The 23,988-nt window shown below is 41.7% G+C and overlaps 1 protein-coding gene across 1 annotated transcript in view; it reads left to right on the top strand.

The window, feature by feature from the left end:
- LOC124132285 (ATP-dependent RNA helicase DDX19A-like) overlaps nucleotides 1-23,988 on the top strand; it is a 99,670-nt gene that overhangs the window by 15,757 nt on the left and 59,925 nt on the right. The window contains exons 2-4 of the mRNA XM_046496137.2: nucleotides 542-609; nucleotides 810-999; nucleotides 4,483-4,621. Of these exons, the coding sequence (XP_046352093.1) occupies nucleotides 556-609; nucleotides 810-999; nucleotides 4,483-4,621 (383 nt within the window). The 5' untranslated portion in view covers nucleotides 542-555. The remainder of the gene's footprint in view (nucleotides 1-541; nucleotides 610-809; nucleotides 1,000-4,482; nucleotides 4,622-23,988) is intronic.

Below are 23,988 nucleotides of genomic sequence, written 5' to 3'. Positions count from 1 at the left end.
AAAAATGGATGACAAAAATAACTTTAACAAAAAATGGTCACCTTTATTCTCAGTATTTGATTCTTAGCTCTCTGTTGATACATGCCATGTTTGAGTCTGATTGTGTGTTGCAACTGTTTTGGGTTTGAAATAGGACAATGTTTGTTTCCAACCCTTTAATTTTTTAAAGAGTGTATTGTGCCATTCTATGCTATCCGAAATATGTTTTTGACGGAATACTGTATTAATCTCAAACTCTGGGAACAGTAAATTTTTTTTTTAAAAAACCAAAAAAATACCAACTAAGGGCAACTCAATAATCATGATAATGATACCAGTTTCGAGATGTTCATGAATTCCACCAAAGTATGGTTGATGGTTTGAGTTCTGTTGTCCCTCCTGCCATATTTGGAGAATAGTAGAGTTGACATAATAGCTGACTGTAGAGCTACTTACGTACCAGGGTAATTTGGAAGAAATTTGTTGCTGTTGAGATAAATTTTGGGTCTATTTCCAAAGTAGGGAGAGGAAGATATGTTTCATCCTTCTCTGACATTTGCAGGCAGAGGAGCAACCATGTCTGACTGGGGAGATGAAGTTGATGCCCAGGAGAAGGGGCTAGCCAGTCAGGTAGAGTCACCGCACGCATACTCTTTGACAGTTTCATCCATACTGAGATCACACTCAAGGGATACCTCATTTTAAAATTTACTGAAATATATTAACTTAAGTGAGGCATTTGATATTTAAATATATTTGTGACGAACCCTGATTACAGCATGCTAGGTTTGCCAGTTCCATCATTTGTGTTTTGTGTTTTCCCTTAATAGGTAGAAAAACTGGCCATCAACAAGAATGAATCGGCCAATACTGAAGCATCAAATGGTGCAAGTAAATCCGGCTCGAAAGACACTACCAACACAGACGCTACAGCAAATGCTTCAGCAAAACCAGCAGACACTTCAGCAAAACCAGTTGAAGCTACAGCAAAACCTGCTGAGGATGTTGCAGAGGAGAAAGGTACACAGTGAGCATTAGGCTCAGAAATATAAAAGAATTGGTTCTCAGGCAATGGCTTTTGAAAATATTGTGCGGGAGCATAGCGTTTTTCTCTTTTGGTTGTTCAAACTAGTACATGTAGTATCTAACCAAATAAACAGTTGTGTGCAATCAACCTGGGAAAGGGCCTCCTACATGAATGTATTAGTAGATTAGTGAAATACAATATTTGACTTCCAGTGTGTGCAGTGTGAGTTTCAAATCTATTTCACAACGTGAAGACATTATTGTGAGCTTGCAACACTGAAAGTAGCATGTCAACAAATATGTTCATAAGGACGTAAAGTAGTCCTGTTAATACACTGTTTGGCTATAAAAGTGTTCATTATATGTATCTCACCCGCGAAGATTCCGGGGTAGAATAGGTCTTCAGCAACCCATGCTTGCCGTAAAAGGTGACTATGTATTGGAGAAAACACGCTTACGAAGTTTTGGTAGACAGAGCATGCCCTGGGGAGAGGAAAAAACCAAGGGGGCGAAGTCCCCGCGTTTTTTTACGACCCCCAGGGCATGCTCTGTCTACCAAAACCGAGGGAAAGTGTTTTTCCACACTTATAAACCGAAAAAAGAAACTTAAAAAAACATTTATCAACATTTTTATGTTTCAAACATACTTCCCATGAACCTTAGGAAACGCACGTAAAATATCTGTTGCTGGCGTACAGATCTTGAAAAGGACATTCTAAAAACCAGTGAGGCTTATCAACACCTCTGTAGCCTCATGGTACATTCACTGGGCTACAGATATGAAGGTTGTGAGTTCGATCCTCGGGAATATAAAGAAAACATTTGTCATTTGATTTTACATTTCATTACATGTTACAATCTGAACGGAAGTTATAATAATAATATACCCAGGACATTATATAAAATCCCTGGGATATTATAGCAAATATGACTTGAATATCCTATAAAATCCCTGGGATATTATATAAAATCCCAGGGACATTACAACGTCCCTGTTTATGAGATTTAACCCGACTGGAAAGTAAAACCTCACAATAGGTTTAATGCCTATAGAAAGAAGTCTCTTACTTAATAGCGATCCAAATGAATAGGTTTATAAGCTTGTCGTAAAAGGCGACTAACGGGATCGGGTGGTCAGACTCGCTGACTTGGTTGATGCATGTCATCGATCTCAATTGCGTGGATCAATGTTCATGATATCAATCATTGGATTGTCTGGTCCAGACTCGATTATTTACAGACCGCCGGCATATAGCTGGAATATTGCTGAGTGCAGCGTTAAACAACAAACCAACCAACCAACCAACCATTGTGTATCTGGACTTTGTTTGTAATCCATGATATTATATATTCGGTCTTCCTGTCACTGTATTGAAATTTCTTTTCAGTTATGATATTGGCCATGATATTAGGTATTTCTAAAATTAAATCACCCTAAGATCAGGGAGAAAATGTGTGAACAGCTGATTGCTATTTCCGGGTTATTTCACAAGACAAATACACATGTAATCTTAATCTCTGCTTACGAAACAATGTCCAGCAATACAGTACACAATAGACTGACATTTTGTCCCAGAAATAAAGTTCTCTTATTTAAACATATATATCTACAAAATTAATAATCCAAATGGAGCCTTAATCCTTATTTTCCTAGAGCTGAGGTAATCTAGACTTGCCAAATCATTATAGACTTGATTTGGACTCCTTTTTTACTTTTGTTCTTTTGGACACAAATATAATTAATTTTGTGAATCATTATGTCTAGTGATGTTTTATCGTAAATTTCAAGTTTTCATTGACCAAATTTGCAAACGGCAAAACAAGCACACAAACTTCTACTGCCGGCATGACCATCACATGAGATGAACAGTAAACCTTTGCACATGGTAAGGGAAGTAACTACACACTATTTTAGATTATGTTATGTTTAATATTGCAGCATTTAACTGTCATGAGAACCAACACTTCCCACCCTGTGGAACCTCAGGTATAATGTTTACAGTCACCTCTTGTGTTAGGAATGACTTCCACAGTCAAATGATCACTACTTGGACAATCCAACGATCATGCCAGACTCCCACAAATGAAGGGTGAACAGGGTTCTTTTAATCCACAAACAGAAATTTATTTGTAATGGCAGATCCTGTGTTGCTGTAGATACCCAGCTGTTGTTCCACTAGGGTGCGTAATGTCCCCAATCCAGCATGTGATCTGTGCTGAGGCTGGAGTGATTCAGTTGGAATGAGATGCGGAGAAAGCCTTGGTTCACTGTTTTGCATTGTTGTGTAAAAGTGTATCGCTTATGGTGGCTCATGTGGCATAAGTTGTTTAATGCCCCATCCTTGAGGAGGGCGCTAACCCATACAAGAAGGCAGCCACATTGCCAGTACAGCACCCAGATACAATGAAGCTTCTACAGCAAACTGACAGTGAAATCTTGAATCACCATGATCGCAGTTAAGATTAGCTTTGGTTTTTGACTATACTTTATTTTTGAGGATCTAGTCTTGTGATCACTTGAAAATGATCATCTTATTACCATGTGATTCAGTCATCAAATTTTGCTTGCTATATCTGGGGACTGTAGTGTGAAGTTAGTGCCTTTCTCTATTAATTGGTTACAGGACTGTACAAGGGGAACTGTAGCACCTGTCCTTACAATGGCCCTTTCCATTACATCTTAAATAGAATTAAATAAATTTACCACCATGGAATAAGCTTGCTCTTGTTCATGTTGATGGTATTAGTCCAATCATGATTGACTACTGAAGAAACTGACTGACTAGTTGATGTGAAGGTAGGATGATCATCAGGAACACCATTAATGACCTCTGTAAACTTGTATAGTGTGCCACTGGGCCGAAGTTCAACCTGACGAATGGCTTGATAAGTGCCTAAGTTGGTCAACATCAGTAGGCCATTGTGGAACAGGTTTCCAAACAATCATTTCAGTAAATATTCAAAGTAATTAAGTTCTCCCTTTTTTTAATTTACCTTTAATTTGTTTAGGCCTGTTAACATTCTTCATGCTCATGCATTTCATAGAGAAACAAAATCACCATACCATAAATAAACATATTCAAGTGCAGGGAATCAATGAATCAGTCATGGGTACAGTTTTAATTTTAAAGTAAATTTTTGTTTACAGAATACATGTACTATTTATTCAGTTTCCCATATGTTCCATCGACTTTTCAGCAAACTATTAGTAGACCACTTTGAATAACATTTTTGAAACTATGTGACTTTTGTATTCATGTTGCTTCAAAACTGTCTGTATTAGAATTGAACAGGGAAAATTTAAATAAGTGTCTCTAGTTTCAGGCAAATTTAGAAGTCATAGATATTTCAATTTGCATTACCAAACTTAGAAAGTTTGACACCATCCTTTATCTAATGGCTGTCTATGTGGACATGTCAAGCTGTTGATGGAATAAGCCTGTGAACTACAGTGCTGCGCCACTATTTTCATTGTAGTGACCACCAAGGAGGATGAATCTTATCTGCGGAAGTTGCTTCGTAGCCAGTTAGTCAAGACAAAACATGACATTGAGGTCCTCAGGAAAGATCCTAACAACCCTCTCTACTCTGTCAAGTCTTTTGAAGCCTTGAATTTGTAAGTCATTTCATTGGTTTAAAATTCATCCATGTGTAATATTCAACAAATGTGTTAAAATGATAGTTTGCATCAAGGGCATGAATGTCTCGTGGACAGATGTTTGACCTTGTGATGACAGTACACTGATATTTGTTTTTACCAATACAGGATTCTGTGTAGGTTCTAACACCGTTATCAAGCAAGTGATTTACAGAGTGCGGTTGGCAAGTATATATACAACCAACTAAAACCACACAATCCTTCCGACTCCCAAACAACCAATCAATATTCACGGCAGAACTAATGGGCATGGCCTCAGCCCTCCATAATCAAGAATCCAAAAAACACAAAAAAAATCCTAATACTTACCGACTCCCTAAGTGGACTGCAAGCCCTCCAAAACAAAAATACCAAAAAACGACCTAAATTAATAAATCAAATACTTTAAAGCTCCAACGACCTAACTAAGGCAGGCAAACAAATAACCTTCTTGTGGATACCCGCCCACGTAGGAGTATACGGTACTGAAAACGCCGATAAAGCAGCTAAACTATCCCTCAAAATCCCAGAAATAAGCTTAAACTTACCCATCTCAAAATCAGAAATTAAAAGTGTAAACAAGCAAAAAATCACAAAAAAATGGCATAACCTATGTCTAAACTCAAATAGCCAAATCAAAAAAGTGCTCAGCAAACCACTAACCAAACCAAAAATTCTCCATCCATCCAAAAAAATCGACAGAGTAATCACTTAACTCCAAACCGGCCACACCCACCTAAATAACCACCTAAAAAACATTAAAAAACACACTACAGGTTACTGCCTTCACTGCAAACAACTAGAAACCCCAGAACACGCACTCATCCACTGCACACACTACCTAACACATCGAACCGCATTACAAACCACCCTCAATCTAAACAAGGCTCTAACTCTAGAAGCAATACTAAACCCACAAAATAAACTAGAAAACTTCAAGGCCTTAGGCGTATTCTTAATAAAAACGGAACTAATAAAACGCATCTAAAAACACAATAACCTACCAAATCAAAATCACATAAACAAACAAACATCCATCATACCCAGCTCCCTTAGTTCTCCTCCCCAATCCCATCGGCATCTATTCCAAATCTCAAAATTCCCAAATTCTATATAAGCAACCCCTAAAACCCCCATCTTTGGTTGCACAGACCACTTTCGCCCCTTTCGGAAACACATTAAATGGCCTGGCAGGACCTGTGTGCGAAATACACATCAGTCGGAAAGCGCACGTTAAATCTCCAAAGTAAGTAAGTAAGTAAGTAACTCTGTAAATCTCATAATCAACAATCTAAAAAACACCAAAAAGTCTTAATACTTACCGACCCGCTCAGTGGACTGCAAGCCCTCCAAAATAACAACACCAAAAAACGCCCTAAACTAATAAATCAAATACTAAAAAGCTCAAACGACTTAACTAAGGCAGGCAAACAAATAACATTCTTATGGATCCCCGCCCACGTATGAATATACGGCAATGAAAACGCCGAATAAAGCAGATAAACTATCCCTTAAAATCCCAGAAATAAGCTTAAACTTACCCATCTCAAAATCAGATATTAAAAGTGTCCACAAGCAAAGAATCACTCAAAAGTGGCATAACTTATATCTAAACTCAAATAGCCAAATCAAAAAAGTTCTCAAAAAAACCCTAACCAAACCAAAAATTCTACATCCGTCCAAAAAACTGCAAACAACTAGAAACCCCAGAACACACACTCATACACTGCACGCACTACCTAACACACCGAACTACACTACAAACCACCCTCAATCTAAATAAGGCTCTTACTCTAGAAGCAATCCTAAACCCACAAAATAAACTAGAAAAATTCAAAGCCTTAGGCGTATTCTTAATCAAAACGGGACTAATAAAAATCGCATTTAAAAACCCAATAAACTACCAAATCCAAATCACTTAAACAAACAAACATACTACCATACCCAGCTCCCTTAGTTCTCCTCCCATCTCGGCATCTATTCCAAATCTCAAAATTTCTAAAATTCTATATAAGCAACCACTAAAACCCCACTACTGGGTTGCCAAACAACTTTTCACTTTTCAGAAACACATTAAATGGCCTGGCCGGGCCCGTGTGCAAAATGCGCGGGAGTCGGAAAGCGCACGTAAAATCTCTAATATAAGTAAGTAAGTAAGTAACTCTGTAAATCACTTGCTTGATAACGGTGTTAGAACCTACACCAGTGTACACCGAAACGTCGCTCTTAAATTGTAACAAAGAAGTTGTTCATCCATAAATTCTTATCCTTACATAATCAAAATGGTCTGATGTGGACACTCACCGTACCTGGTGACTGGTGTAATACTAATAGATGGCAGTTGACAGTGAATAAGAAGAAACCAATTGTTGCCCGTTTGAGAAACCCTTCCCAACACAGATCACAATTTGATTTTTAATATAACAGTCTCACTGTTGATTATATTTAATCTTTTTGATACCTTGGACTACCGTATATGACCGCGGATAAGCCGACCCCGTAGATAAGCCGAGGTGCTAACTTGACCATTGAAATACGAGAGAAAATGATATGACCCGCAGATAAGCCGAACCAGGAATTGAAAGGCAAAAAACACTGCGAAGTCGAACTGCAAGACATGTGCCGGTACTCGCAGATATTCAAAAATATAAGATGAAAAACGTTGTAATCATATTGAAAAAGTCATTATTATTTCTAATAAAGATTTAACAAACCAGTCATCCACTTTCATAATGTGGGAAGCTGTTTCTCGTGGTTTTTTTTAATCTCATAATGATCGTTATATGTTGCCATCAACAACAAGCGCCATTTTGTGAATCGGTGTATATAGAATTATGAACCTGTGAGAAAATATATCAGCTAGAGCGAAGACTCGCAGTTTGAATTCAGCATCGTAAGCATGGCGTATTCGTTTCAAACTCATGATGAGAATGTCAGTCGGTAAAAATATACCAACTTGTATAACCCCCTTTACACCACTATTGTATGTTAATCCAATTGAATTAAATAAACTATCATACTATGAACACATTGAATGACCATCACTTACTCACAGGCTTCTCCAGTTTATTAAACTAATCTCTCGAAAACAAAGGAATTAAGCCCCTACTCCCAACACGATCGCTAAGCACCCACAACTTGAAAATGTTTGTGTAAACAACACAAGAAAACATTGATGCAGAGCATCAAAGTTCCCCGCCATATGTGATGCCTCACAAACGCATAATTATGATGTTACTGAAAGGCATGATGGAGCATAATTATATTAACCACAAATAACACAACGCTGTTGTGGAAAAAAATATTATTTATTTTGAGTATTGGGCAATACAGTTGATACATTTGCATAGGGTAGGTCTTTTTAAAAATAGTTTCTTGTTTAACGCCGCACTCAGCATTATTCCAGCCATATGACGGAGGTCTGTAAATAATCCAGTCTGGACCAGATCATCCAGTGATTGACACCAAGAGCATCGAACTACGCAATTGGAATATGATGTTATGCATCGACCAAATCGGCGAGCCTGACTAACCAATCCTCTTCGTCGCCTCTTACGGCAAGCATAGGTTGCTGAAGACCTATTCTTACCTGGGTCTTTATTTAAAAAGTAGATCGAAGGAAATGGAAGCAATTTCTGGCACAAATGTAAACATGTGGAAATAGTATCAAAACTGCCAACAACATTGGCAGATGCACTTACTCAAAAAATAGATCACATTCTTTTTACACTTAGCATTTGGTTATAATAATGTAAATGAAAATACTAAGGGCTCCATATGGCAAAAAAAGTCATACTAGATAAGGTCTTTTTGTCACAACCACAGATGCACATACTCAAAATATTATCACGTAGTTGGAGAACATTTCAATACCGGAACTAATCGATAACGGAGATTCCTCGTCTCTTGTTTTACGTTTTTTGGTCAGTTTTTGTGTGTATTTCTTTCTTTCAAAGAATAGTAATTGTGATCATGATGAGTTGAGTTACTTGGTTTTTTTCTATATACTGTTTTTTTATCCAGTGTCAGTAACTGTTGTGGAATGTGGTTTACTTGTAACAATGACTGGTTTGAGTTCATATGATGATGATAGATTGGTTTGTCGTTTAACGCCGCACTCAGCAATATCCCAGCTATATGACGGCGGTCTGTAAATAATCGAGTCTGGACCAGACAATCCAGTGCCTAATATCATGAGCATCGATCCAAGCAATTGGGATCGACGCCTCTTACGACAAGCATAGTAGCCTGATATATATATACTGTTAAGATGTAACATGACAATTCATCCATACTACTAAACAGAAGTAAAACAGCTTGTCCATTCGGATCAATCTGACCAAGACCATTCCGCTGATGACAGCAAATAATGCATACGAATCGAAATCCGTAAAAAAATGGAATGGAGACATCATTAAAAGTTACAAAAAGTGACGGGGATATCAATATTGCTTTTTGAAATGATTCTATGAAATTTGTTTTCCCTGCTTCAATATTTGGAGCACCTGTGACGGAGCCATAAAACTGATCTGTTATGTAGACAATATCGCTTGAGGCTGCTGGGGACTGATTATGACCTAAATACACCTCATAGCCTTCGGTGTTAACTTTGTGGCTGTAGAGAGCTGTGCCTTCATCCCACAGATTATCGAGGTCAGTGGAACACGGTACAGACGCAAATAGATTTGAGCTATGGGACACAAAATATATGAATGACCAGAGCTACGGCTGTACATTGAATTCCATTAAACGGTTGAAAAATACTACAGCCTTGATGCAAATTCGCTGACACACTACTCCGATTTTGCTTTGACTTTGCTACCAAACGTTTCACATGTGGTTATGTGCGGTGCACTGATTAAAAAACACACATGGGGGACTGGGTTAATTCAGGATACGGAATATAACTATTCCAAATATTTCCAGTGAACATGAGCATCCAAACAATCAAAAGTGTGGTATGTAGAATATGGAATTCAGCCATATTACATTTAAATTGAGATGTCGTTGTTCATGAATAAGCATATTCAGAACATAATTTTTATTATGCTGTTATTTACGATCTCCGGAGCACAGTTCTTCTTTTGTATACACCGTGAAAATCAGAAAATCAGTCCTTGAGGAAAAAAGGACATCGGATTACACATGAATGGTTTAATAATGTCAGCTAATGACCAGAAACGGTCAGATGCATCAATTAACTACATAAAGACGACTTTGAAGTATCTCTTATTGCTGGAAAAGAATAGCATCAACATTTGACGCACATGATTTGTATGTTTTGTTTCCGTAAATGCGTGGCTTGAAATTTCAAATAGACCAACATGTCGACATACATGCCACAAATTTAACGTTTCCCGTATACTTCCCCGCCTTAAGGGCAGGGAAGAATGACAATACCAATCGGCCCGTTATTATCAATGCTCATTTCCTTGTGTACCGTGTCGCTTTTAAACAACAGGAAGCAATCACAGTGATCACCGTTTGTGACGTCACAGGAAACAGCTGATCACATGTTTTTGCAAATGGCGAACGGAATAACTCGCCGATACAGTTGTTTTTTTGCCTCTTTCAATAAAGGTAGACACTTGTTCACTATCAATTTATGAACTTTGCAAAACGTACGTAATAGCTATTAGCGATTTCATCTGGGGATTATATATTATAGCTGTGAATTACATATATTGTTACATGTAAAGATTGTGGAGTTTACGAAGAACGATAAACTTTGAACATTCAATTGAAAACTTATTATCGGAAGTAGTAACATGCATAACATTCTTATAATAATGACAACATTGGTGTATAATAATAACTTTATTGAAAATTTATAACAATAATGGCTCTAGTCGTGGCAACTTCCAAACTTTCGGGAAGTTGTGATCTATCGGACCGTCGTTCAGGCGATGTTTCTGACAGATCACGATCTGAAAAATACTATCATGAAAGTGTATCCCGTGGATAAGCCGACCCCTTTCTACAGAATCTTTTTTCTGGTCCTCAAAATTCGGCTTATACGCGGTCATATACGGTATGTTAAATGAGACATGAAGAAGACTGCTAGAGAATTATATAAATCTGCAAGTCGTGCCCTATCATCTTCAATCACAAAATGTCATGTAGCTGGAGGCATGTCATATTCTGTTTTTAAGAAGCTATATGAAAACCTCGTGGAACCAGTGAGGCATTATGGATCAAGGATTTGGTGTATAGATACTTATAAAGAAAGAGGGGTGGTCGGGTAGCCTAGTGGTTAAAGCGTTCGATCGTCACGCCGAAGACCCAGGTTCGATTCCCAACATGGGTACAATGTGTGAAACCTATTTCTGGTGTCCCCTGCCGTGATATTGCTGGAATATTGCTAAAAGCGGCATAAAACCATACTCACTCACTCACTATAAAGAAAGAAATCTTTCACAAAACAAAGCTTGCAAATATTTCCTTGGCAGCGCTAAACGATCTTCTAATGTTGCTTCGAATGGAGGCATGGGTTTTTATTTCACCACTTGTAAAAACATACACGTTTTTAGGCTATTAACAGCTTAGTGAAGATACTGATTTCCATTGTGGTTTGAGCAAGAAAAATATTTAATATGTCCAAAAATTCTAAAGTTCCATACAGAAATAGAATTGTAAAAATTGCCTGTAATTTAAACCTTAATTTACCTCTTGATGACAAAGCTAGAATACATTTATTCATTTTACCTGAACATCAGAAAATTATTCCAAAATACATATCTATATGATTCAACCATTAAGACCTTATCACCTTTATAAAACCATGTTTTAGTCTGTTTTCAGTCGTACAAATGGGTATCTCTCATACCCTCACGTCTAGTCGCACGTTTAAAAGGAAGCCAGAAGCTGGAATGTAAACATAAACTTGTTTCCATCCGGTTGCGCACTCACCTCCCTATGACATGTCACAAATCTCTCAGCGCGCCTCTGAGCTGGTCGCTCGAGAAAGACTTTCGCGATAGACTGCTTGTTTGTATTCTACTAGTACTTGTCGTGTGTCTACAGTTGTTGTTCTAATAAAGTAATTATAATATGTCTTACCTGTAGACTCATGGAATGTAATCCTTGGTAATCCATTGTTTGTGTTCAGCACGCGTTTCACTGTTTGACTTGATTATACATGGGGCAACATGTCGGGCTTTTGTGCCTTGTGTCAAAGGAAACTTTAATTGGTATCTTGGTGCGTTGGCGAAGCGGGCTACTGACCAGCGCTACAAGCAGAGTAGGACATCGGGTGGATCCCTGGACTCTGCACCCTCTACATCTGGCCCTGGACATAAAGACCTGCCTCAGTCAACTTATGTTTTCGACAAGACACGTGACCGTTTGCCTGCCGATGATACTACCCGCACGAAAAAAACTGATCTTCGTCAATCGGTTGATCGAGAGCGTCACTCAGCTACCCCCGTTACGACGGGACCGGTTTGTGACGAGGACCATGAGGGGACTATGGTCCATAGTCGGTCCGTCTCTTGTCCTACCAACGACGAAAGGGATGTCGTGCAGGTCGACAGTGAAACATAGATCCCCCTCTACAAGTCGTTCCCGTTCCCGGGACGACAGGTCGAGTGCCTCGTCGAGAGACAGTAAACGACACGAGGATGTTCGTTGTCTTCTAGGTCATCGAGAGTTCGATTCGGACAATAACTAGGATGGGGTTCGTAGTACTTCTACAGTTAGAGATCGTAGCTCTCGTCCCCACGGGGACATGCGACACCCTCGAAGGGAGTTTTTGGGAGATCAGCGTCGTAGAGATAATGATCAATCGACACCCTCGTCTCACTTTTATATCGACCCGGCTTTGATAGCCCAGAACACGGCGGCGGTACTCGCCTCGACGGCGTCGACCAAGAGGGGTTCGACCACGTCAACTACGTCGGAGGTCCATGGACCATCAACCAGTACACCGGTTCCTTCATCTATGCCTACACAATCGATGTCGACGATGGATTGTGACGACAGCGTCGTAGAGATAATGACCGATCGACACCCTCGTCTCACTTTCATATCTACCCGGGTTTGATAGCCCAGATCGCGATGGCGGTACTCGCCTCGATGGCGTCGACCAAGAAGGATTTCGACTACGTCGGAGGTCCATGGACCATCGACCAGTACACCAGTACCTTCATCTACGTATACACAATCGACGTCGACGATGGATTGTGACGACAGCCTTGCTATAGCTTGGTTATCTCACTTTCTGCCATCAAAAGATGATGACACCCCGACGTGTGCTGGCTTTAAGGTCAGAGATACGCTGCAGTCTCTTCAGTATTCTCCTCCCGATGTCTTCAGAGCCATGGCTCACGATATGGACCAGAACTTTGCCTCTGCTCTGGTTACATCGACTGCACACGACGACGTTATCGACACGAAAATGTGCAACGGGCCTTTCGTAGGGACATGCCTCGACAGCTGTCCCGCAAGTGCAGAGATGGAGTTTCCCAACCTTCTGGTTCCACTTCCGGCGCAGCTACGTTGTCATCTGGAGTGGTGGCTCCAGCCGTCTAATGTTTGCGACGGCGTCTTTATGAGCGAGCCTCCATTCATACTACACCTATTCGTAGAAGCGTCATTGGAAGGCTGGGGAGCGCATTTCGGGTACGACCAAGCGGCCGGGCTGTGGTGGCCAGAAGAAAAGGTCCTCCACATCAACTGCCTCAAGAGAGGAAGCAGTGATTCGGGCGGTCGAGTTCTGGAAACTTCGGCTCCGTCGGAAATTGCTGATGATACAGTCGGACAACTCCACAGTCGTCCACTGCATCAACAAACAGGGAACGACTTGGTCGGCGGCCCTTCTGGGACCGCCTCCTTGGCCTAGTGGTAGAGCGTCCGCCCGGAGAGCGGAAGGTCCGGGGTTCGATCCCTGGCCGTGTCATACCAAAAGATGTTAAAAGATGGTACTTGTTGTTACCCTGTCTGGGGCGCTCGGCATTTAGGGGCTAACACAAGGACTGGTCGGCTCGGACAAATAGCCGGCGCCCTGTGGAGACCATTGAGGCCGTCTCCCACGGAGTGGATGCTCCATCCGACAGTCTTTCATCTGCTGACAGATCTACTCTGGTTGCCCCAAGTAGATCTCTTCGCAACCCGGTAACAACCGCCTTCCTCCATTCGTGTCGCCGGTACCAGACTCACGGACATGGGACCACGACGCTCTAGCGATATCGTGGGAGGGTCTAGACGCTTACGCGTTTCCGCCAACGGCACTGTTACCATCGATACTGGAGAAAGTTCGTCAAACGGTCCAACCTACGTCTGCTTTTGGTCGCAACTTATTGGCCGGCCAGAACGTGATTCCCGGAACTTCTCCAGATAATCGATAAACCACAAGTGGCGGAGTTCCTAGTCTATCTCCGGTCATCTCACGCCGAAGACCCGGGTTCGATTCCCGACATGGGTACAATGTGTGAAGCCCATTTCTGGTGTCCCCAGCCGTGATATGGCTGGAGTATTGCTAAAAGCGTCGTAAAACCATACTCACTCACTCCCTCACTCCGGTCATCTCGGCGTCTGAAAGGGTTGACGATCTGACTTATCTGTCAGCTTTGGCTTCCGTGGTGCCGTCTCCTACGGGCGACAGGCTCACTAAAGTACCGATTTTGCAGTAAATTCTACGTGCCTCCATGGTTGAAGATCAGTCACGTAAATTCCGACCGCCGGCCTTTGACCTCTATATCGTTCTGCGCAACCTGTCTTGTCAGACTTACGAGCCTCTCAATCAGGTCGCGTTCGACATTGTCTCAGAAAACGGCTCTCCTTCCTATCGAAAATACATGCCATTGACGTCGATCGGATTACGTTCGATCAGCGTAACCGGGGCAACGTCCATCTTGGTCTCAGATTGGATTCTTTTAGCGAAAAATCAACTTCCTGGCCAAGATTCGAGAATGTTCTACATTCCTTCCTTGTCTGCCATTATGGGCCCTCATGATCACGCTGTTCTCACCCTGTGCCCATTTTCAGCGCTTCGTATTTACCTGCAGCGATCTGAACAGCGACCACAACATTTTCGACGGCTGTTCATACCGCTCTCGGGGGCACGGGTGGCCCAGTCGTCTAAGGCGCCGCGATTCGCTGTGCAGAGTTGCGTCCCTTGGGCACGCCAGAAACCTATGATTGTGGGTTCGAATCCCGGTTCGCCCGATTATGTTTCTGGGTTTGTCAGCACCATACCCGTGCTCGTGGGTTTCACCGAAGTGGTAAACGTCTTAGACCTGCATCACTTCGGGCTTTCCTGCCACATTAAGCTGGCACGCCGTGATATAACTGGAATACTGTTAAAAGCGGCGTTAAACCCAACTCACTCACTCACTCACTCATACCGCTCTCAACCAATGCAAAGAAAGAGATTACACGTAATACTCTCTCCTTTTGGTTGAGAGCGGTCATTCTCAGAGCTTACGAGGTGCAAGGACTCACACCTCCCACCTCCTCTCATCTGCATGAAGTTCGAGCTATAGCTTCAACATGAACAAACAGTTTGGTCCACTCGTAGTGGCACAACAGATCTCCCAGAAAAGACAGTGAATTTGTGCTTTATTCACTTTGGACTTTTTGCTCGACACTTCGTGCCAGATAACAGGTTACAATAAAAACTGTTGGTGAATGTACGCATTCTTATTGTTTTTGTTGCGTGCAGTACTTCGGCTGTTTTATTATGGTTATTCGGTGTATGCATCGTCTTCCCATACTATATAGTACTGCTCGTATTTTTTAGTTACCTTGTATACTGCGAGTTGCTCTGTAACTAAATTATGCGCCGACCACACTTCGATCGCAATTCAACTGACGTGTGCAGTTGTCCTGTCACATCGATAATTAGTTGTGTGTCGAAGAGCATTAACCATGCTATTTTTAGTTACCTGGATACGACGAGTCGTTCTGTAACTAAATTATAAGCCGACCACACTTCGATCGCAATTCAACTGACGTGTGCAGTTGCCCTGGCTCATCGATACTTACTTGTGGGTCGAAGAGCATTAAACATGCTGTTTTAGTTACCTTGTATACTGCGAGTTGCTCTGTAACTAAACTATACGTCGATCACACTTCGATCGCAGTTCAACTGACTCGTGCAGTTGTCCTGTCGCATCGATAATTAGTTGTGTGTCGAAGAGCATTAACCATGCTGTGCGTTCGTGATAAACAACTTGTCTCGTCTGTGCATTTGGTCGAATGTTCTATTGTCACTACAGGGGTGAGGAACTTTGTACATTCGACGTGAAAGAGGTCACTTCCTGATTACTTTCCCGACCCTCCTTCCAGTGTTCTGTCAAATTCTACCCATTTGTACGACTGAAAACAGACTAAAACATGGGTTTTTTCAGATTAAAAACGATGTTTTATTGGTCTGTTTTCAGTCACACGTTCCCACCCAGCCATCCCCACAGGGAAGTAATCCAGTCCAGTCCTGCTTGATGGCTTATTCTTCGAGATTTGTGACATGTCATAGGGAGGTGCGTGCGCAACCAGGTGGAAACAAGTTTAATGTTTACATTCCAGCTTCTGGCTTCCTTTTAAACGTGCGACTAGACATGAGGGTATGAGAGATACCCATTTGTACGACTGAAAACAGACCAATAAAACATCGTTTTTAATCTAAAAAAACAATTTTTCTTATCTCGACAGCCTTCTTCTACTGATACTAATACTCTGCTGCTAACAATACTACTACTGATACTAATACTCTACTGCTAACAATACTACTACTAATACTCTACTGCTAACAATACTACTACTAATACTCTACTGCTAACAATACTACTACTAATATTCTACTGCTAACAATACTACTACATATATTCTACTGCTAACAAGACTAGTACTGATACTAATACTCTACTGCTAACAATACTACTACAGATATTCTACTTCTAACAATACTTCTACTAATATTGTACTGTTAACAATACTCCTACTGATACCAATATCCCAATAACAACACTAATACACACCATGCAAATGCATAAGTAATCATTGATTATGTTAATAATTATTAACAACATGGATGTTCATATAGAAATGACACTACTGTCTCTTTCAAATAAGAATAGATACATAAACTTATAGTTTGTCATGTACATTCAATGTCACTGCACTGTTACACTAGAGGACACTTGCTCTGTATAACAATGTGGTGTTCCTCACACCTAGGTGATGGTTTCCCCACGAAGTCGAGGGTATCTGTGTGACATGTCATGTCTGTGTTCATCCAGCATCACATACTCCCACAGAGGTGCATGCCACTCACACTCACTCAGAATATCAGAGACACTTCTCCTCCGTGGTATTGGAGGTACTTCTTCCTCAGTATGTTACTATAAGGATGGCCGGCCAGTTCCGAGACCCTACAATATCATATAAGCACCGATAGTTAATTAAGGTGTATGTCACTACCTTACAATACAATGTAGCAGAATAAAGAAATGCATCAAAATGCACCGATTTACATTTTTCTGAGTGGAACACTGAAATATAAACTGAGTGGAAGTGCCTTCTCATTATTATGTAGCCGGGTGGTGGTGCTAACTCTGAATGAGTTATAGCCATATAAGTACCACCCACTTATAACCCCCCTTAGATTCATTCTATACATATATACATACATGTTCATCGATTATCACCATCACTTCATTCTGTGTTCATTATATGTTCATTATATGTTGTCCTTGTCTGCAGTTGAATGTCAGCCAACTAACACCAACCTGATACCCTTTTGCAGCCTCTGTAATTTCTCCAGCTTCACCTGGACTTCCCCCTATCCATTTTTAGATATGTTCACCACTTTATGTGACTGAAGCATCTTGACTTCCTTTTAATACCTGTCAGATGCTACCTTTCTTTTGATTGGCCCTTTGGTCCACTTCTTTAACTTCCTTTCTCACCTGCCCTCCTCATGCATTCTGCATGAACTCTTTATGGAGGGAGGACTCTTGTTTACAGGTGAGAAACATTTCAATATTCTTATCTCTTTCCATCCTGCTTTGGAAACAATTATATTCATAGAAAGGGTATCACAGCTTATCTTAAAGTAAAATATATTTAATTGCATTATTCTTAATTTGTTATATCTAAATGTTTGCCAGCTCACACATTTTCTGTTACATTAATTGAGCACATGGTCTTCAACCATGTGCTCCCCAACATATCCCTATAAATTAATCTGTTTCCTTTTGGCTTAAATTAAATTATAACATATTCTGCATGAACTCTTTATGGAGGGAGGACTCTTGTTTACAGCTTCCCTCCCACCATCTACTCCAAAAGAATAAATGTCATCATCATCTTCAAGAACTGCCTCATGTTTTGACTAGCAGCCCAGTGGCTGGACACATCACACCACGCCCGGCTACAAAATGGCGCCCAACGTGGGGCTGCTAGTTTCATCAGCATCATCACTTGTACAGTGAGAAGAGGCAGTTCATCATCCAGTAGATGGAATTCAATATACAAGAGTTCATGCAGTTTCCGAGGACATCTTTTACACTTATGTGGATGAATAATTCATTCATCAAACTGTTTTTTGAAGTTTATGGACCTTGTGACTTTTGATTTTTTGTGTTTGACTTTTGACTTTTACAGAGTATTGATGATATTACAAATTCTATTTCTACCACATTTCTATGTCTACAGTGTTTATTTAAATTATATATATATATAGTATAGATTCATTTTCATCTCGCTGACAAGTTTATTCTGAAAAATTAATTGGAGTTCATATCTATTCAAAATTTCACCACTGATCAAAATTTCAGGTTAATATTAAGTGTAGCTGGTAATTATTTGACTTTGATTCCAAATTTATATTTGAAAATTATTTAACATTTAACTTAAACAGTTCAATTTCAAAATCCAAAGTTTGTTTTTTTACTTGATATATTTTCTGTCAATACTTTTGATATCTGCATTGATACCCTTCTTACTTCACCTGTGTCAGACTCTATCCTCAGTACTTCTTTTTCCATTCTGTTCCTGCTGTCTTTCCTTCCGTGTGGACATATCTCTCTTCAGCAAACCACTAACATGTTTACCATAAGTATTTTGTCTTGTCTTGTGTTGTTTCTTCATTTCATCATATACCATATCCCATTATAGGCTTCATCACTATCATCAGTCATATCAGATCTTCTGTTTGAAATATTTGAACACCATCAGTGATTATGTCCTCAGTATTTCCCTTAATTGCATATTTATTATCTCAAGAAACAGTATATCTGTGATGGGAGATATTTGTATAGTTTCCCCTCATATGTAAGTTACATATGTGACAGTGGAGTTCAGTCAGTATCTACTGTTACATTTACTTTCTGTATGTACAACTCAGTTGTTGCTGCATCTTGACTTATTTCCAGTGGTTGTCTGGTCTGTAGTACTTGCAGTTACTGCTTGTATCTGGGATGACTTTGTAGTTGTTGCCAGGTTAGTCTCACACCGTAGCCTTTGCTTGCTTGATTATTATCCCCCGCCGCGCGAAAGCGCGAAGCGGGGGATATAGTATTCACGACCGTCCGTCCGTACGTCCGTACGTCCGTCCGTACGTCCCACCTGTTTGTTGCCGCGATATCTCAAGAACTAATCGCTGGATTGTCTTCATATTTGGAACTATAGTGTATATACAGACACCGCATACACCTGTCAGATTTGGTGACCTTGACCCCATTTTCAAGGTCACAGCAGGCAAATCTGTTTTTGGAGTTGGAAAACGGTGTTGCCACAATATCTCAAGAACTAATCGCTGGATTGTCTTCATATTTGGTACTATGGTGTATATACAGACTCCGCAGACACCAGTCGGTTTTGGTGACCTTGATCCCATTTTCAAGGTCACAGCAGGCAAATCTGCTTTTGGAGTTGGAAAACGGTCTTGCCGCGATATCTCAAGAACTAAACACTGGATTGTCTTCATATTTGGAACTATGGTGTATATACAGACTCCGCAGACACCAGTCGGTTTTGGTGACCTTGACCCCATTTTCAAGGTCACAGCAGGCAAATCTGTTTTTGGAGTTGGAAAACGGTGTTGCCGCGATATCTCAAGAACTAAACACTGGATTGTCTTCATATTTGGATCTATGGTGTATATACAGACTCCGCAGACACCAGTCGGTTTTGGTGACCTTGATCCCATTTTCAAGGTCACAGCAGGCAAATCTGCTTTTGGAGTTGGAAAACGGTCTTGCCGCGATATCTCAAGAACTAAACACTGGATTGTCTTCATATTTGGAACTATGGTGTATATACAGACACCGCACACACCAGTCGGTTTTGGTGACCTTGACCCCATTGTCAAGGTCACAGCAGGCAAATCTGCTTTTGGAGTTAGAAAACGGTGTTGCCGCGATATCTCAAGAACTAATCGCTGGATTGTCTTCATATTTGGAACTATAGTGTATATACAGACACCGCATACACCTGTCAGATTTGGTGACCTTGACCCCATTTTCAAGGTCACAGCAGGCAAATCTGTTTTTAGAGTTGGAAAACGGTGTTGCCACAATATCTCAAGAACTAATCGCTGGATTGTCTTCATATTTGGTACTATGGTGTACAGGCGGGGGATATTTCGTCACTCTGTGACAAATACTTGTTTCATTTCCATTGGGATCATCTGGCTAGTGTTTCATTTTACCTGACCTCAGTACATGCATAAGTTGTCCTTCAGGTGACCACATCCTGATTGTTGTTCGGCTACTTGCATTGCTATTGAACTTTGTTGCTTACCTGGGGTAGTGGTTAGTTCCCCTCAGTTGTAAGTCTACCCATATCACACCATAGTCCATCTTGTATCCTTGCTTTTGTAGGAGCCCTGCACTTGGTTTCCTAATACTTAGGAGTTTTTGCACTTTGCGATCGCCTCGGTTCATAATATTGTTGTTGGGTCCCAACGTATAGGATCCTTGTTGCCTTTTTGGAGGTTTGTCATACTTGTATTATCATACACATCATGGCTCAGTCGGACAGTGATGTTAGATTACAGGTTGATCAGGTTGTGGATTTCATCCATCAGCTTGATCCCTTAGTCCGTACTAGTTTACTCTACCGTCTAGCAGATGACGCTAATCCACATCCACCTCAGACCACTTATGTAGCTGATGTTGGGTCTGGAGATACGTTGTTTCGGCCGCATGTGCCTCCACCTCCTGTGGATAGCCAAAGGGTTGTTCCCCAACCATATACACCTGGGCTACCGTCACTGCTAACACATTCACCTCTGGGGTCTCCTTTGTTGCCTGATATATGGTCACCCATGGAGCCTTCCCAGCGGACAATACCCCCACAAGACCATAGCCCTAGGATAGAATTGCCGAAATCTTTGCCTAGGCCCTACGGGTCACTCTTTAGCTATAATCAACCCCAGGGTTCATCAACCCCTTACTCACAGCAGTCGTGTGTCATTACACGTCCGACTGGGGCACCAAATGAGGCTTGGCCCAACAGACATGTACCCATGCCCATTCTATACCCTGGGTACACTCCAACTGCTCAGCCTAGTCAGTTCCTGGCAACTCCGCATTCCACTATGCCCATATCACACGCCTCGTACATGCCAATAATCAATGCACCAAGTCCCCGGTTGTCAACATTGTCAGGGGATAGGGCAAAGGGTGATGTGAAATATAGTCAGTGGCGCCTTGAAATATTGGGGTGTCGACGTGAAAATGCTCACTCTGACACCGCCATATTCAATGCCATGCGGAGAGCAGCCAAGGGTTCTGCTGCAGATCTTCTCAGTGGCTTCCCGGCTGAGGCAACCCTTGATTCTGCCTTAGAGCAGTTGGACATTGTCTTTGGCAATGTGATGCCTGGCGAGACGCTCATGGAGCGCTTTTACACAGCTCGCCAGGAAATAGACGAGTCTGCTGCAGCTTGGAGTTGTAGACTTTGTGACTTGATCTCAAAGATCGAAGTCTCAGGAATGCTCCCACCAAATGCTGCCATGACCTTGCTTCGAAGCCGTTTCTGGATGGGGTTGTCCCAGGATGCTTTGAAGCAGGCAACTCGTCATCACTTTGACTCTGGTCTCGAGTACAGCCAACTGCTGCTTGCTGTACGTCGGGTGGAGGAGGAACTGCTTACCCCTAAGGAGGCACATCAGTGTCCCGTTACCACTCCTGTACCATGTGGTCGGGAGATGGAGGATGTGCTCTCTAGGCTTAAAGACCTTGATAAGAGTCTAAAGTCTATCGGGGACAAAGTTCATTCTCTTGAGCTCAGGTCTGCTCAAGCCTCCTCTTACAAACCACCCACCAGGAGTCAAGGCCAAGCTCCCTTCAGAGGTGCCCAGACAAATAAACCTTTAGTAAAGCAGGTCGGTGATAAACCCCCTCCACAACAATCATCAGTTTTCTGTTTTGATTGTGGAAAGCCACGGCTCAAAAGGGGTCACCAGCATTGCCCTGCTTTAAACTTCTAAGAGTCCCAGTTATGGAGCGGTCTGAGGACTCTAACCAAAGCGCTCAACGAAAGGTGCCTTCCAATTTAGTTGGGCACCCAAACATTGCGCATGTGAAGGTAGAGGAGCATGCCTGTGATGTTTTGATAGATACTGGTTCAATGGTCACCACTATCTCTAAAAACTTCTACAGAGCTTACCTCCCTCACTTGCCACTCCACCAAATCAGCTCATTACTAGAGGTGCATGGAGCTGGGGGAGCCAAGCTACCCTATTTGGGGTATGTTGAGGCTACGATTGCTATACCCCCTGACTTCATGGGTCAAGTAGTGGAGGTACCCGCACTCATTCTTGTGGTGCCCACCACCGACTTCACCTCTAAGGTACCTCTTATCCTGGGGACCAATGTCCTGCGTGCTGCTTGTGAAAGCAACCCTGGTGACAGGGTATCTAGGAGTTCTTCTCCTTGGACCATGGCTATTCAGTGGCTCAGTAGGCGTTGGAATGACCTGAACCGAACTGAGAATGTGCGGACAACTAAATCTATAACCATACCCCCGTCTTGCAACCAGATTATAACAGGTATTTGCAGGGGTAGTGCTCCACAGATTGGTATGGAGTTTTGTGCCACACAGTCCGTTCTTCCTGGTTCACTTACCCTCATTACTGGTGTTGTTGGGTTTCAGTCTACCCAGTCAACAACACGGGTCAAAGTTGAGGTCGCTAACCCGTCCACCAAGGCTGTTACAATTCCAGCCAAAACAGAACTTTGTCATTTGGAACAAGTTGCTGTGTTGGACGGCTTATCCCCTGAGGATGGCGTCAGTAATACTGGCGCTGTACCTACCAAACTACCAAAAGAGTTATTTGAACTGGACTCTCGGGGTGATAATCACACTCCAGATGAAATAACTCAATTGCGCTCTCTACTGAATGAGTTTGACGATGTGTTTAGCAAGTCTGATATGGACATGGGACATACTGACTTGGTCACCCATCGAATAGAACTCACAGAAGAGACTCCATTTAAGGAAAGACATAGACATATTCCGCCCTCTATGTATCAAGAGGTCAAGGACCATATAAAGCAGATGTTAGATGCTAAAGTTATCCGTCCATCTGCTAGTCCATATGCCTCGCCTGTTGTCCTGGTTCACAAACATGACTCGAGTCTGCGCTTCTGTATTGACTTTAGAAAATTGAACAGTCGCACAATTCGAGATTCATATGCTCTACCAAGGATAGAGGAAACTCTTGATGCTTTACACGGGGCAAAATACTTCTCTTGTCTTGACCTTAAGAGTGGATATTGGCAAGTCGAAGTGGATGAGGAGCACAAGGCCCGTACTGCCTTTACTGTTGGCCCACTTGGGTTTTACGAGTGTAACTCTATGCCCTTTGGACTGACAAATGCTCCAGCTACTTTCCAACACCTGATGGAGAGGTGTATGGGTGACATTCATCTTCTCCAATGCCTCATTTATCTCGATGACATCATTGTGTTTTCTAAGACCTTTGATGAGCATCTTGAGAGATTACGAGCAATCTTTGAAAGATTGCGCAAGAACGGGCTCAAGCTAAAGCCGTCAAAATGCCAATTCTTGCAGACCTCCGTTAAGTACCTAGGTCACGTAATCTCCGAGGAGGGTATCAAAACAGACCCTGAGAAGATTGAAGTATTGAAGACCTGGCCAATTCCACGTAATGTCGAAGATGTTCGTCGTTTTCTTGGATTCTCTGGCTACTTTAGACGTTTTGTTCCAGACTACGCTAAAGTTGCCAAGCCACTAACCAGTTTGCTTGCTGGACATGGCGGGAGATCCAAGTGCAAGATTAAGTCAAACCAACCATTTGTATGGGGGAGGATGCTCAACAGTCAGCTTTCAGTAAGCTTATTAGCAGGCTTTCTTGTGCTCCCGTTTTGGCTTTTGCT

This window comes from Haliotis rufescens, unplaced genomic scaffold (assembly GCF_023055435.1).
Source record: "Haliotis rufescens isolate VD_foot unplaced genomic scaffold, xgHalRufe1.0.p SCAF_13, whole genome shotgun sequence".
NCBI classification, from domain to species: Eukaryota; Metazoa; Mollusca; class Gastropoda; order Lepetellida; family Haliotidae; genus Haliotis; species Haliotis rufescens.
Note: the sequence above shows the minus strand (reverse complement) of the source record. Positions and strands in the feature narration are given on the sequence as shown.